Here is a 15,415-nt window from a genome sequence, read left to right as displayed (position 1 = left end):
CTCCGAGGTCTATCTGGACCCGGTAGGTCTGGCAGATGTGGAGAGGAAGGAAACCCTTCTAGACCGAGACCATCAGATTTCATCTGTCTCTGACGGGAGTATCTGGACTCCAAGTCTAACCTTGATTGTGAGTCTTGTTTTTCTGTTGCCGTTTCGGGACGGGTCTGGTTCTTTTGCTTCGACAAGAAGTAAAAATTCAGACCGACGGTTCAGTGTTCACGCCTACACTGTAAAGTGTAAACAAACATAAGACCAAAGTCAATACCATCTGGTGGAGTAAGTGACTGCCTACTGTGTACGGAGTCAGCCAGTAAATAGTCAGGACTAAATATTCAGTTCAATGAGCTGGCATCTGGTCGGTACAACAGAAGTTTGTCTGTTGGTTGATGGACAGATGTCCTCCGGGCCTGTCCTGTGTACTGGCTACCTAGTCCGGTACTCAGACTTCAAACTTCTGAGGTGGACGGGCCAGGTTGCAACGGGATGTCAAGATGATTGATGATCAGCGATTGATTGTCCGATCCAAAAAGGAGAGAGAGTCAGAGAGGGCCGGAGAAAGTGGATCCCCATCGATCCAGCCTCATTTCCCGGCCAGAAAAAGAAAAAAGAAAAAAAAAAAAAAAAGTCGAAAATCTCCTAGACCAAGCGAGCAAGGAGGCTGTTCAACCTGATCCATTCATGTCAGCTCCAGGGTGAACCGCCAATCCGAGGGCGTCTGGGCGGATCTATCTTCCATGGACTGATGCAGTGTGAGTGGAGCCAGCTTGCCTCTGGGCCATTCAGCGTCATCAGCAGGCGACCGACCTGTCACACAGACTGCTCAAAGTCTGGCACACACCGCCTCCCTTCCCCACTCGGAGCGAACAGGCAACTTTGCCTTCTTTGCCTTCTTTACCCTCGTCCACCGGGCGAATCCCTAAGAGTAGTCGGAGGTTTACTGCCACTTACCATTCATCATGGGATCGATTCCTAGTAACTAAATGAAAAGAAAAAGAAAGTTCGAGTCCACCTCCTACTCATTCCTACAGCCACGGCGGCCAGTGCCGTTGCCATCGTCTCCTTGTGACCGTCTGTCTTTGTTTTCTTTTCTTTTTCTTTCTCTCCACGCACCGTGCCCCGTTGACTCATCCGGCTGTGAAAGGCGTGCCCGTTGCTCCATCGGTACCAGACTTGCCCCCCTCGCCAGTTCCCAGTCTCAAGAGGGAACTGGAGGTCCCGACCTGGTCGGTGGAGCTGGTCGGTTCCCCTCTTTTCCTATTTGTAGCTGGACCTAAACTAGTCTAAGCATCATACATTGTTAGTCCGATGGAGTCGCCCCCTCCTCCCGTCTCCAATCAGTGGGCCGGCGGTGCATGCTTAACATGTAACGGGGGTCGGATTCGAATGCATTCGCTGATGACCCTCTTCTGAGGTAATTCCTTTTGCCCTCTCTTGACCACGAGTGGTTTAGACTGCCCCGGGACTATTATTTGTTTTATTTTGGGGGGGAAATTAGTGCTTGTCCCCCCCCTTTGCCATCCCATTCCCATCCCATCCCATCCTCCCTTATCCGTCTATCTTCGCCATCTCTTGAACCTACTTATTATTCCCTTCCCATAATCCCTCTCCTCTCCTCTCTCCCTTCTAGTTCGTTCGTGCTCGTGTTCTTTTTTCCTTTCTATTATTTCCTTTTGACTTCCCTGCCATCCATCCATCACATTCCATCGTCCTGTTACTGGTGTTTTTATTTCCCTCCTATTTTAATTTCCTTCCTTTTCCTGTTTGGATTGATTTACTACTTCTTCTTCTGTTTTGGGACTTCTGGACATATATCATTTTACACCTCCGCTTCCCCCCAATAATACTCTGGACATTTTTCCCCCTCTTCCCCCATTTCTGTCCGATCGATCTATCCGCTGTGGACACATCTCTACCCTCTACACATCTGCATAACAACATACAAAAAGGATCTCCCAACCCATCCCGACCGGTCGGATTTTAACCTCCTGGGATTCCCGATTGCCGTGTTCTTGCTTGTTGCTCGCCTGTCTGTGCAACCGTCTGAATCATCATCGCCAACGAACTTGGACCAGTCCTGAGGTTTTGATTGCTTGATTTCTGTCCGCTCACAACAACTCCATTCCTTCAATGGCTCCTTGACTCCAGGCGACTACTTCTCTCCTTTGGTGCTATATATGACCGCCTGCTTGGTTTAATTTGGATTGATTCCATCCCGGATTTGGACCCTATTATTACTCCCAGGAATTCTTTAGAGGTCCCTTGATCTCTTGTCGACAACTTGTCCCGGCGTGGACGTTCCCTCTGGATTACCTTTGTTTTTGAACATCTTATCCTTAAAAGGGAATAAGATTTAAAGAAAAAAAAAAAAAAAACAAAACAAACCGTCCCTTCACTTCTACATCCATCATGCTTCCTCCCGCTCCCCCGGTAGGCATATATCCTCATATGCTACCGACTCCTCCCCCTTCTCCCCCTATCGCCCGCTGTTATGCCCCGGAAGACCGTTTGGGATTGCTCCTGGCCAACCGGCTGGAGCTGACTAGTATCTTGGGAGTCGGCGCCTATGGCGTCGTCTACACGGCCGTCGACATTCATACCAATGTCCTGTATGCTGTCAAGGCCCTCAACAAGACCGGACTGGATCCCCGGCAGCTCAAGTACCAGCAGCGGGAGATCAAGCTGCATCATTTGGCCAGCCAACATCCCAATGTGGTTTCCTTGGTCCGCATCATGGATTCCTTCGACTGCACCTACGTGGTCATTGAGTTTTGTCCCGAGGGTGATCTGTTCTCCAGCATCACCGAGAAGGGCAACTTCATCGGCAACGACCCCTTGGTCAAGCGCGTATATCTCCAAATCCTGGATGCCGTCCACTTCTGCCATTCCGTCGGGATCTATCATCGGGACCTCAAGCCGGAGAACATCTTGGTAACGGACCAGGGATTGACGGTCAAACTTGCTGACTTTGGCCTTGCTACTGCGGACCCATTTACCTCGGATTTTGGTTGCGGATCTACGTTCTACATGTCACCAGGTATGTTCTATCTGCTCTTTGTGCTTTTTTGGTTCTTGTCATGCTAACCTCGAGCTCTCCAAGAATGTCAACAACCAAATCCACGACCCATGTCCTGGTACGAAAGCGCACCCAATGACGTCTGGAGCCTGGGTGTTATCCTCGTCAACCTCACGTGCGGCCGTAACCCCTGGAAGCGTGCCTCCATTGAGGACTCCACCTTCCGGGCCTACCTCAAGGATCCCATGTTCCTCAAGTCCATTCTTCCCCTGTCCGATGAGATGATCTGTATCCTGAGCCGCATCTTCGAATGTGACCCTAGGAAGAGGATCACCATTCCCGAGCTTCGCAACTTGATCTTGGACTGTCCTCAGTTCACGATGAACCCCGTGACTCAGTGGCCCGTCGACGGATCTCTTCCGGGAGACTGCGTGAACCACGCTGAGGTCCCGGACCATGTCCCGGTGAATGTCTACAACTCTTCTTCCTCTTCCTCGTCTGCTTCATCGTCGCACTACTCGGATTCGCTGGAATCCGCCGTCTCGGATGCCTCTTCGTTCACCGAAGGGTACACGGACTTGGACAGCGTGTCGTCGATGTCTTCGGTCGGACTGGATCCCGAGGTTGACTGCAAAGATGATTTCCCGCAGGCGGACTCCGTCGCATGCAGTGACCTCCCTGAGCCTCTCATCGTGCCACCCTTTACCATTCCCATTCCCGTGTGTTAGCTCCGATTTTCACACTGAACATTTGAAAAGCAAAAAGAACAAAAACACATTGCCTTTATACATACCCCAGCACATTTAACGCAGGTTTACGATTGCACGCCATTGATTTCCACCTGTCCCAGGACCTTTGGATCTCGGGATATTTCGATTCTTTCTGGACTCCACCTTGCATCCCGAAGCGACTGTATTATTTCCAGAGCGAAAAGCCTTGGAGACCGGGTACCTTTGCACATACGTCTAATTTTTTTTTTCTTTTTTTCTTCCTGTTTGGTCCTTTTTTTCCGGATTCGAGGATATTCCCCTCGCCTCTTTCGATGGATGGATTGCCCTTCTTGGACTTGTTTCTTTTTTTTATACCTCTTGCCAGCCATGTGCTGCCAACAGAAACCGTGGAATATGTTTCAGTATTTAATATGTTACCATTGGGTGGAATTCTGTGGGATTTACGGATTACGGATGTCTTTGTTGCAATTTTGATGAATGGGTGATTTGATTTGCAGGGTGTTTACTGGCGTCGGATTTGAAGGGTTGAAAGAAGAAAAGAAATACCCCCAAGAAAGCATTGTTTATTTGATTTTGCATGGAGTTGTTGGACATTCGTTTTGATGGCCTTACCGAGGCGTTTTCATTTGATTCTTATACCTGATTCCTTATCTTTTTCTTTTCTTTTGACTTTCTATTCTTATCTTTGATCTCATCTTTGATCATTTCTCTTCTCATCTTTCTATAATTTGTTGATAAGATACGTGACGCCGGAGTTATTATTCCTTACATACTCCTTGTTGTCAGACGTTCTGGACACTACACTGTACGTTTCGTTTCGTTTCAGTTCAGTTCAGCTCCGTCGTCCAATTTTTCGGCCCGAAGGAATCGTCACCCTGTTTGGGGCCATGAGCATGCAGGAAGTGTTTGCAACTTTGCAAGACTTGACTTGCAGGGAGCCGGAAAATCTAAACCGAAAAAGAAAAACCAACCACCTCATAATTTGTGATTTGTGATACGATGATATAAATAGAGATGTGACGATTGTTTATACGGAGTACTACGGAACCGTGCGAGTATCAGGTAAACAGGGCGGCGGTTAGCTGCGACCGTTGGTGTTTGACATTGACATACTTACTTGACTTTTTGCTGTCTGCTCTGCTGGCTCTGTCAGTGTCTAGACTGCTGTCCCTGCTGTCCACTGCCCCATTTACAGGGCGCTTAGTTGCATGCAGGACAGGACTTGTTGACAAGGCAAGCCTGTTCGAACAGTTCGGTTCTATAAATGGAACAGACCATTGATATTGATTTTATATCAATTCCATTTGATTTAGACCTTGATTGCTCGCTGTCTTGCTGTTTTACTTACCCATTGAAACTAACCACAGTCATACAAACACATGGCCCCAAGTCACTTTATACAGACACGGAAAATCTAAGTATTCCTCCCCCCAGTCACCCGAATCGTCTCCCCAGTCACATACGCAAACAACGGACTCGCCACCGCCAACACCGACCTCGCCGCCTCCTGCGGACTGCCTGGCCTGCCGAGCGGAATATCCGGATACTGCGCCGCTGCTCCCGCGGTGGCTCCCTTCCGACTCTCGAGTTGCTTCCCCGGGATCCCCAGCGCCACCTTCGTCCCGTCCGGCGTGGTGATGAACGCCCCGTCTTCCTTTGCGGCGGTGAGGCGGGTGGTTATGTGGCCGAAGGCGATCGTGTTGGCGCGGACGCCGAATGCGGGTCCCCATTCTTTTGTTATTGTTTTGGTGAGCCCGACGAGGCCGGCTTTTGCGAGGGAGTAGTTTGCTTGGCCTCTATTTCATATATCATATAGCATGGTTGTTAGTGGAGGGGAGTAGTGTAGTAAGGGCGTAGGTGTAGGAAGTGTAGAGTATGATAGTGCATGAATATGAATCTTATCCTGTCCATATCCAGATCCATATCCAGATCCATAGACGGAGACATAGACGTAGACATAGTCGTAGAGATTGATCCGGAGTACCCATCTTATTTGAATAGCACAGACAGGGCATGGCAGGGGTAGGGCAGTGAAGGGAAAAGAAAAGAAAAGAAAAGAAAGAAAGCACATACGCATTCCCATGCAACCCACTCGTACTACTAATATTGATAATGCAGCGCGGCTCCCCGTCCTTAACCCGGAAGTACTTCGCGGCAGCCCGCACGAGCTTAAACGGCGCGGTATTGTGAATCGCAAGCATCGTGTCCCATTGTTTATCGGTTATCTGTTTGTTATCCCGGGTTTTTCAACTTGTTAGTCAAGTCAATCTTTTTCTAACAACATATGTATAACCTCCTCCCCTTCAAACTAAAGCAAAAGAAGGGGGGGGGGGGGGGGGGGGGGGGGAAGGGAACGATATACCTTATGAATCACCCCATCCCACGTAAACCCCGCATTATTCACAATGATATGGATCTTCCCATCCCCAAACTCCGCGGCCCGCTGCACCAGCGTCTCGAGGTAGTTATCGTCTAGGATATCCCCGACGACGGCGAGCGCGCGGTCTCCGGCGCCAGCGGAGTTGATCTTGGTCGCGGTTTGTGTGGCTTTGTCTGTTTCCTTTTTCTTAGTATTCATTACCTATATTATCATAGGGAGAGAGTTATCATATGGAGAGAGAGGGGATGAGGATAGGACTTATTATAAGAGGGTGATAAGGGAAAAGAAGGGGAGGGAAATACCATGATCCACATCAGCTATAACCACCTTTGCACCTTCGTTCGCGAACAAGGTCGCCGTCTCTGCGCCAATGCCTTGGCCGCCGCCGGTGATGATGGCCACTTGGTTGGCGAGGAGGCCGCGGGGGTAGGTGAGGTGGGAGGTGAGTTGGGAGAGACGGGATGTCATTTTCTTTCTTTGGATTTCTTTTTGTGGTGGGTGGGTTTGTGAATGATGGTCTGGTTTGTGTTTACGGGGGGTGGTTCTGAGGATAGGTTGAGAAGGGTTATATGTCCATGTATGTAGAGGTGAGGGGGGCGGAATTGCCGAGGCCCGGCTGGACCGAGAAACGACGGGACTTTTTGGTCACCTCTATCCACCTAGATTCTATTAGATAAAAGATAGCAGATTAAAGAAAATGATATATACGTAAGTTAGGTATATCAAGTTAAGTAACAACCAAGTTAATAAGTAAAAAAGTTAATGGCAATGACAATGGCAAATACATGGTATCATCCCCTGCAAAAAAGCCTCCACCGTCGTTTCATATCCCCGAATAATCTGCTGCAGCCAGCTCCCTTCCAATCCCTCGCCGTTACCCGACATGCTCAGTTCAACCACCTCCTTGAGCAGACGCAGCACCTCCTGCGTCTGTTGCAGTCGCCCATGCAGCAGGAACCGTCGCACGCGACGCGTCTCTTCCACCCCCATCTCGTACTCGCCGTACCCGACAGGGAGAGGGCCCGTCACAGGCACCGTGCCTGGCGGCGGCAGTCGATCGACACCGCCGGTCGTGAACTCGTAGGACATCCAGTAGTCGAAGAGCTGCAGGGTGTAGTCGAGCGCAGACACGGACAGAAGCAAGCTGGTATTGTCCTTGTGGCAGCTGGTGCACTGGAGGAAGTCGCGGCACACTGTCAGCGCCGCCTGGATGGCTTGCAGGCTCTGGTCGAAGCGTAATTGCAGCGGGTCAGCGACCATGTGTCGGAGACGGTTCGTATGGAACCCAAGAGCCTCGCCGCATTCGCAGGTCGGCTGGAAGGCGCTGGGGATGTGCACGGCGAGAGGGAAGCTCGTGAGGCCCTTGGTGATGAACTCCTTTTGCAGGAACGTCGGCGACATGGACGCATGTGCGGCGATTGGGTCGCTGCCGGACGGTGGCAGGGAGTCGCCGTACGACGATGCATATTCCATGTTGGCGGACTCGTGGAACGGTAGGCATGAGTGCAGGGTGGTGTGTGCATCCTGGCTTCGAGGACTCTCCGATAGACTCTCGCGGCTTTCTGGCTCCCACGTCTAAGATAGTAATGTTAGGTTAGGGGAAGTTGAAGAACGCGCAAAGAGCATAGGAGTCTACCTTATGGTCCATACGGTCCATTCCATAACCATACCGCTGCTCAATAACCTGGAGTCCCTTGTCTGTCGGTCCGCTATCAGGTCCCCGTAATACGGGCTTGCCTTCGGGGAGCTGGCCCAGTTTCCTCAGCGTAGCCCGGTTCTTACTACCCTTCGGCTTGCCCGACCGATTGGCAACTCGATATCGACACGACAGGCCGTGGCGGAGGCACCGGATACACGTGTTCTTCGCTCCCAAGTTACATTTCACCTTGGATTGTCGGCAGTTCTCGCACGCCGCTCGCAGCTTGGGTGTATCTCCTGTGCTGCCTGTGTTCTGATCGGCTTCGGAAAGCATCGCGTTGAGGGAGGGTATTTATTGCGGAAGGAAGAGAGAGGATGGACGATGAGAGGGAGAGAGGGAGATGGGAAGAGAAGAGAGGAAGAATGGAAGGAGTCAGAAAAGGTACGGGCTAGACTAGATCAGTTGTATATGGTCTTGCGGTCAAAAAGAACCCTTCCTACCCTGTACAGTCGTCCTCTCCCTAAACTAGGCAGCATGTACTGGCAGCATGTACTTCGTCCGAAGATCAGAAAATGAATAACAACGATCGGCGCTAACATTGATGTCCCAAACCTAAGACTCTATATAGCCTCCTATTCCCTCTCGGCGGCCTCATAATGCAACGCGAGCATAAACACGATTCGTATCTGGATTTGTGAATTGACGGGAACCGCATATGAAGTCAGCCGTTGTGAAACCCGACAAAATTTCATCTGATCCACCACGCATGGAGACGCCAGCAATCGTGGCCAGTAACCCTGCCTGCAGCTCCTCACAGGCAAGTCCAACTGACCCCCAAATCTTACTTGTCCAAAAAGGCAAATGCCAAATTGCTTGGCCCTTTTGCCCAAATAACCCCTGATAGGAGACAATAAGCGGGAGCCACTTGGCTGGTAATTTCCTCCACGGGGGAGGAGCCTGGGAGAATAAGCTCAGGTGCAACCATCATGACCTAGGCAATCGACCAGATTGCATCAATCAACTTGCAATTTTCCAGAGTAGCCATTGTTGTCTGACGTAGCATCCAATGGTGAGAACCATTTAGGTTTTTTTTTTTTCTTCCCAAGCGGCATGCAGGCCAGCACACCATGTGAGCTGTAACCGGTGCAAGAATGAATCTCTATTCGTCCTGATGAAGATCCCAATCGAGCGGTGAAGACTTTATCCTTTGGAGAAACCCTGCTCATGCTTCCAGAACCGAAAGCTGGTGGGCGTGTCTGGGTTTATTTTCCTTTCTTTTCTTTTTTTTTTCTTCAAGTCACGCTTCCTTCCTCAAATAGAACCGTCGGTAATCGGATCTCTCGAATGCCTTGCTTTGCTCATCTCCCGAGTTCTGACTTTCATCCCTTGCACGCATACCGTGATGTCAGCAACAGGAAGAGGAGAAGAAAGGGCGGACAGAAGGAAACCATAAGAAAAAAAAAATAATCTCGTATCGTTGGTGGTCCGTCAGCATAACATCGTGCGAAGATTCTCATCTCACGAAGAAAAAACAAAAACCAGTTTTGCGCGACAGTTTGTTGACTGTCACATTGTAGCTCTCACCAAGCAACCACCCCCCCTAATCGTACACCGCCCGTGTGATCTGGAGAGCCTTTACCACCCAATCCCGCTCGCTTCCCCTCTGAATTGAACGAACCAGACCGTCCAGGCTCAAGGGAGACAACTGTCAGCCAACCCACTGTGTCTGTAATCAAACGCCCTCAGCAGCCCGGTCAGGTGAGCCACGGCGGCGCATACCACCAACACATGAAAGATCTGATGTGAGCTGCCCCAAAGGTCGAATGTGCCGGGTCGCAATCGCTCTGGTACTCGAGCCGCATATATCCCAGCTCCTAGGACGTACAGAAAGCCCTGAAGGAGGAGCCATCCCAGGCCAATCTGGCGCATCATTTGGTCTAGCCCATACAATTGTAATCCGTGGATCACGGGGAACACTGCTGACAGGCCCATACCGACAAACATGGCCGCGCGGAAAGGCCGCCACCGAGGAGTCCGGAACCAAGGGAGAATGGAAACAATGGCGCAGCCAAGACCCAGGGTGCAGATCATCGTCCAATACACCCGTTGCAAATCCGGCGCACAATAGAACCCAAAGTACACGCTAGGAACGAAGCTGCCCACGATCAGGCCTACGATCCCGACATAGTCAAAGGCATTGCCCACACGGGCCACCAACGGAGAATGATTCGAAATAGTATGGTACGTTGCGGACATTCCCAGGCAGAACGCCGCCCCGGCAAAAAAACATCCGAATGCCACGAGGTCCGCACGGGTCGCGGTTTCATACCTCGGCGCTAAGACGCGATGCAACCAGACGGCGGCCGGGACCGCCAACAGCGAGGGTACCAGATGCGAGTAGATGTTCACCGTCTCGTTGTGAAGATAGGTCAACGACTGCAGGGAGAGCAAGAATGAGAACGAGGCGGGCCGGTAGCCGGTATGGATGTGCTGGTTATCCTTCTGCCAATGAGGCAGGTCATCCCAGTGAAGAAGCTTTCTGATGACCTGAGGGGGCTTGCTTCCTAGGATAGTAGTAGCAGCTGCATCGTCGGCCGCTGGCTGGCTGACCGGATGACTCTCGGTGGGGCAACGCTGGCGAGTCGGCATATTGACCACCTGCAGTAGGGTACTTCTGAATTAACTGCAGCAGAAAAATGGGAGCGAGGGTAGAGAGACGGTAGTATTTGTATGTAACTAGTACAGAAGTACCAGGCAGTAGTTTGGAGGTACCGGAAGCGCTGGCAAGTCGACCGAAGAGAGATAGATCGAACACTTGCGCAGGGGATCGGCAAAGTTAATAGAAATATCTCTCAGCGCGCAGTAAGGACCGAGGAGCGACTGCACAAGGAAAAAATGACAGAGCAAGCAGCCTCGGCCTCACCGGGAGGTTGATGGGACTTTGGACGGTTGTTGAGGATCAACAGAGGAACTTCCTGTTGGGCCGGACAAACAATGCAAACATGTCGGAGAACCTCCCCTCCCGCTTCTCTCTCTTCCTTCCTGCTTTCTTTCTTCCCTTTCACACCCCGATTTCCAATGCAACAAACAGTTTGAGCAGAATTGAATCATGACAGCTCGCCCCCAACACAGCAAATGGCCCGTTAGCCGTCTGAAACCCGTGCCCGTGTCGGACTCGCTGGAGTCGGTGGGGTTTGTGTCGAAAGGGGATCGCAAGTATGTCCGCATGGAACCGGTCTCCACGATCCCCGCCTGACCACGTTGCCAGATTGCTAGATCACAAGGCCCAAAAGGATTACTATGCTAGGATTGTAGAACGGTATATGGCGTTCTGTGCTCGCCATGCTAAAGATCTGGATGCTGCATGGGCATCGCTTCCTACCAATGCGTCGGGTGACGCGACTAAGAATCCCCCGGCCTCTCTGGCGCAGTCCGGCTCCAAATCCTCCGGTCCTTCCCCGGCTTCGGAGCTGTCCACGCTGCTTCTATCTCTTCGCAAGCTCCGAGAGGCCGTTCTAGCCACCGCATCCTCGGTCCCCGTGCCTTTCTCCCAGCAGGTCCACACGTTCTCCATCAAACTGTCGATCCGAGCCAAGCATCCGCCCTCGTATTTCCCTTCGCTTCGCTACCTGCTGGAGCATCTTCACTCCTCGTCGCATCCGCTACCCGAGTCCGAATTGAAGGATCTCATTTCATACTTGATCCTGGACTTGGCTTGTCGGCAGGATGACCTGGTGGCCGCTTTCGAACAGCGCGCCCGAGCTCGTAGTCAATATCAATTTCAGTCGCAAACCGTTGACCGCGTTCTAAGTGCCTTAGCCCATGATAACTGGGTGGTGTTTTGGCAGGTTCGACAAGAGGTGGATTCCTCAATGCGCGCGGTCTTGGACTGGGCCGAGGACCGGATGAGGAGACACGCTTTGAAAGCGGTTGGCCGGGCGTACCTCAGTGTCAGCGCGCAGTGGATCACCGAGGGCTGCACCGGAGATCCCAGCTGGACCTGGGAGAAGCTGGCGGAGACGGAGAAGCTGGGATGGCAGAAAGAAGGCGACAAAATTATCATTAGAAAGCCCAAACAGAAAACCGAAAAGAACCTGGTGCCAATCAAAGAGAATGCATCATGACGGCTCATGTGAAGCACGTTGCGTTTGCTCTCTATTATTGAAATGTACCATACCACAGGCTGAGACTGACACTTGGCTTGAGGATGATATGCGGCCGACATACCCGTATAGATCAAAGAACATCCTTCCAAGCAGGCTCACAACTTGAAATCCACATTCGGACGATCCAAATTGACGTCTCCAGTAACCGGTTGTTGAGCGACGGTGTCCACGAGCGTGGTCTTCAACTTATCAGCCTTGTCCGAACAGAGCTCGTAGACAGTCGACAGGTTGAACACCAAACTATAGAAAGATTGATTCGTTTGAACCAAGGATTCTAAAACTTCCCGGGCCTATGGCGAGTTAGCAATATCATCCAGGTGCTAGGAATATGGGATGAAAAACCTCGTTCAATCGCCCTGTGTACAGTAGACAGACTGCCATGTTTTGTGAGATCATCGCCTCGTCGGGCCTTTTGGTGCCATTATCTAGAAGCGCTTTCCACTCAGATACCGCGTCGCCATATCGACCCTCGGCCATACTGAGAAGGGGTGGATAGATGGCCCCTGTGTCGTCCGATTCACGAGCAAGCTTCTGTGCGGCATCGAGGTCGCCAATCAGAAGATAAAGAAGCGCTTTTCTCATTTTGTGGAGTTCGCTTTCAGTACGGGACGTTTGCAAGCTGTGCAACGATCTTCTGGCTGCATTGAAATCGCCCATCTCGATAAGGGCATTCACGCTCCTGATTCCTAGATCTGACAACCTCTCCTTCCAGATTTGTCGTTCTTCCGGGGATATGTCCGGTCGCATAATTTCCCTCCTAGCTTCCAGGCCGATCTCGAAGAGTCCGCCGATGCCTCTGCGTGGGTCGCCAAAGCCGATACTTTGAAGTCGGACAGCCAGCACCCGTAGGGGCCATGGTACAATATGACGCGGGTATGTCGGACGCTTCTGATCCGGCTCCGAAGTCTCGGGCTGTGGCTCTGTGTAGTAGAATGTTGAGCTCAGATCCTCGAGGGCTTTGGATTCCTGCGCGGCAATGACAGGGTTGCCCGACAGCTCCAGACACGCTAGCCGCGTGTAGAAAAGCGAGAAGATGAGCTTGATGTTGGTAGGGGGAATTGATGAAGAGGTCAGAATAGTTCCACTGAGGTAGGCTGCCAGCAGAAAATGGCCCTCTGATAGCAATTTCTCCAGCGTGCCGAGGGTTTGGGTCAACGACTCATCCGATGCGGGCGCAACAAACTCCGCGCGCAATGCGGGCGGGATGTCGACCTGCGACAGAGAGTGATAGACATCATAGCGCAGAAGGTACGACAGGTCCTTCACCGAGTCCGCGGGCAATTCGTCTGGAACTAGCGGATCCAGAGCATTAAATGATTCCCCGGAGAAGCCACCACGGTCGGTCACACTTGATTTCTGCGGCGTACCCAGTAAGCTTAAGGGACTTCGATTAGTTAGCGCGATTTTTCAAGCGCGAGTCGATATTGACATCGCTTACTCGTCCGGGCCATCCAGAGGTCCTCTGGTGGAACTACGAGGTCGAGAAGCTGGGAGCGATTAGCCAAGACCTGAGGTGAATTATGCCGATAGACTTACACCTTGAGATATTGCGACTATGACTGTGAGAGTGACCGGGATTGGGGCTTGTGGAATCCATGATCGGACACAATGGAGGTGAGTAGTACGGAGTAAGTTCCGTTGTTGTAGTTAACAACGGAATACCTGAGGCAACACGGGTGCCTGGGGATTCTGCCCAGGCGGTCAGGGGATCGGCCAGATCAGGCAAGCTGGCCCATCGCCCATCCGTGGCAACTGTCAATCTCTCTTTATCTACTGCTGTACCCCATCCACTACTACCTCCAACCCTATCCAGATCGCCCCAACGTCTTTCCTCCCTAGCCTAACCTGGCACGATCTACTACCGTTGAATATTCCGCTATCAAATATTTAAGAAATCGCTTTCACTTTCGCCCGTCACCATGACTTTGGCTGAGGAATTCCGCTCGCGAAACTTCAGTATGATGTTCCTGTGTTTATTCTTTGTTCATCGAGACAAATGCAAGGGAAGCTGACCCCTACCTATCTAGGCATCTACGGACAATGGTTTGTGGCCTATCTACACCTCGCTCCCTTCCCTATCCTGTTATTTCTTTTCGAAGTTGCGCTTCTTTCGAACCGACCGTGAAGAAAATAAATGGCTGCCTGCGCCTCTTTGGCGGGTTGCTTGGCGCCGTTTGGATCGACATGACTTGGTGGATTGGGGAACAACGACCGCGCATCGCGTCGGACGGAATGTTCAGGACTAGCTGTTATACTTGGCCCAGGGCGTCTGCTTTCGCGACCATGTCGGGCTGACTAGCTTTGCTTAGGACCGGAGTGGTGTGCATCGTGCTGTGCTTCGCTCTCGGAATCGCGAACATCTTCTCCTTCAATGCCGGACGCATTGTTTTTAGTATCATCTGCCTGTACGTGCCCCGGAGTATTCATTCGCTTCCGATCGTGGGATACTGACGTGCGTAGGGTGTCCGCCTTTATCATCGTCTTCATCGAAGTGCCCTTCCTGCTGCGAATCTGCCCTACATCCGAAAAGTTCGACAATTTCATTCGTCGATTTACCACCAATTGGATGCGCGCTGCGATGTACGCAATTATGAGTACGGTCCAGTGGCTCAGTCTTCTTACCGGCGCGTCGAGCTTGATCGCGGCGGCCGTGTTCCTCATCATTGCGGCTCTCTTCTACGCGCTGGCCGGCCTGAAGAGCCAGGAGTTCGTGGGCAGCAAGACATTGGGTGGCCAAGGTCTCGCGCAAATGATTGTTTAGGCTATATGAAAGCGAGAAGCGAGAGACTTGCCTCAACGTATATCTTTCAGTGGGACAATCTTGTGGTTGCGCGCCAATAACTAGTCAAGCGAACGCTTGTTTGTCGCCGATTGAAGCACTCGAGGGATCTCCGAAACAACCGGAAGGAATGAAAAAATCAAGGAAAATAGATTTTCGTTAAGGGCGCTATGATTATGACCAATTGAAACCGATTCCGCTGCTATTGATGCTGCCGAAAGGCGTTTTGTACTTTTATGCGTGTTGGGCGGAGGAAGGAGCTTTGAGCAGAGGGTTCGATTTGGGTGTGAGCATGCCATGGTTCGTGTTTTGTTCTGTCTTGTGCGTGCCTTCTTTCTTACTCCCCCTTGGCATGCTCTGTCTGTTATGCACTAGATTTCTGTACTCTTATTATCACTTTTATAGCCCTCTGGCGAAATACCCTTAGCATCCTGGTGATGATGAATGAAGCCTTATGGTATCAATGATCATTGCGACTGTAGGAACCATCAATGAAGGTGCAGGGCCTCTTTCGCCAATTGTACTGGCTATCTATACCAAGTTCAACAGCCTCTAACAAGACTTCCCCTGTCTTCGCCGGCAGCCCTGAAATCAGATCATGTTGCTCCTCCTGCTCATACTTGGTTATCTCCGAGCGGTTGGCCCAACAGACTGGCGTGGGCGAACTGGTCACTAACTACAGGACAACAAATTACGATTTGGCCCCC

The 15,415-nt window shown here is 51.3% G+C and overlaps 7 protein-coding genes across 7 annotated transcripts; 3 read left to right on the top strand and 4 right to left on the bottom strand.

The window, feature by feature from the left end:
- Positions 1–2,406: 2,406 nt before the first annotated feature.
- On the top strand, positions 2,407–3,741 carry SKS1_1 (serine/threonine-protein kinase; the record flags this gene model as incomplete). The annotated part of the gene is made up of 2 exons (XM_046083233.1): positions 2,407–3,034; positions 3,098–3,741. The coding sequence occupies 2 exons, from the start codon at positions 2,407–2,409 to the stop codon at positions 3,739–3,741; spliced, it is 1,272 nt and encodes a 423-aa protein (XP_045939190.1).
- Positions 3,742–5,642: 1,901 nt separating this feature from the next.
- On the bottom strand, positions 5,643–6,628 carry LDX57_001588 (SDR family NAD(P)-dependent oxidoreductase; the record flags this gene model as incomplete). The annotated part of the gene is made up of 3 exons (XM_046083232.1): positions 6,427–6,628; positions 6,107–6,297; positions 5,643–5,969 (listed from the first exon to the last, which is right to left on the bottom strand). Exons 1-3 carry the CDS (start codon positions 6,590–6,592, stop codon positions 5,643–5,645), a joined length of 684 nt encoding a protein of 227 aa, XP_045939189.1. The 5' UTR covers positions 6,593–6,628.
- A 255-nt stretch (positions 6,629–6,883) lies between these two features.
- LDX57_001587 (uncharacterized protein) lies at positions 6,884–8,096 on the bottom strand (the record flags this gene model as incomplete). Its single annotated transcript, XM_046083231.1, has 2 exons — positions 6,884–7,699; positions 7,761–8,096. The coding sequence occupies 2 exons, from the start codon at positions 8,094–8,096 to the stop codon at positions 6,884–6,886; spliced, it is 1,152 nt and encodes a 383-aa protein (XP_045939188.1).
- Positions 8,097–9,455: 1,359 nt separating this feature from the next.
- Positions 9,456–10,412, bottom strand: LDX57_001586 (hemolysin III family protein; the record flags this gene model as incomplete). Its single annotated transcript, XM_046083230.1, has 1 exon — positions 9,456–10,412. One exon carries the CDS (start codon positions 10,410–10,412, stop codon positions 9,456–9,458), a length of 957 nt encoding a protein of 318 aa, XP_045939187.1.
- A 460-nt stretch (positions 10,413–10,872) lies between these two features.
- Positions 10,873–11,887, top strand: LDX57_001585 (uncharacterized protein; the record flags this gene model as incomplete). Its single annotated transcript, XM_046083229.1, has 2 exons — positions 10,873–10,979; positions 11,032–11,887. The coding sequence occupies 2 exons, from the start codon at positions 10,873–10,875 to the stop codon at positions 11,885–11,887; spliced, it is 963 nt and encodes a 320-aa protein (XP_045939186.1).
- Positions 11,888–12,024: 137 nt separating this feature from the next.
- LDX57_001584 (uncharacterized protein) lies at positions 12,025–13,526 on the bottom strand (the record flags this gene model as incomplete). The annotated part of the gene is made up of 4 exons (XM_046083228.1): positions 12,025–12,219; positions 12,272–13,313; positions 13,368–13,416; positions 13,466–13,526. The coding sequence occupies 4 exons, from the start codon at positions 13,524–13,526 to the stop codon at positions 12,025–12,027; spliced, it is 1,347 nt and encodes a 448-aa protein (XP_045939185.1).
- Positions 13,527–13,848: 322 nt separating this feature from the next.
- Positions 13,849–14,690, top strand: TVP18 (Tvp18 family protein; the record flags this gene model as incomplete). The annotated part of the gene is made up of 4 exons (XM_046083227.1): positions 13,849–13,885; positions 13,957–13,972; positions 14,239–14,334; positions 14,390–14,690. The coding sequence occupies 4 exons, from the start codon at positions 13,849–13,851 to the stop codon at positions 14,688–14,690; spliced, it is 450 nt and encodes a 149-aa protein (XP_045939184.1).
- Positions 14,691–15,415: the final 725 nt, after the last annotated feature.

Source organism: Aspergillus melleus (genome assembly GCF_016097325.1).
Source record: "Aspergillus melleus strain CBS 546.65 chromosome Unknown contig1, whole genome shotgun sequence".
In the NCBI taxonomy this organism is placed as follows: Eukaryota; Fungi; Ascomycota; class Eurotiomycetes; order Eurotiales; family Aspergillaceae; genus Aspergillus; species Aspergillus melleus.
Note: the sequence above shows the minus strand (reverse complement) of the source record. Positions and strands in the feature narration are given on the sequence as shown.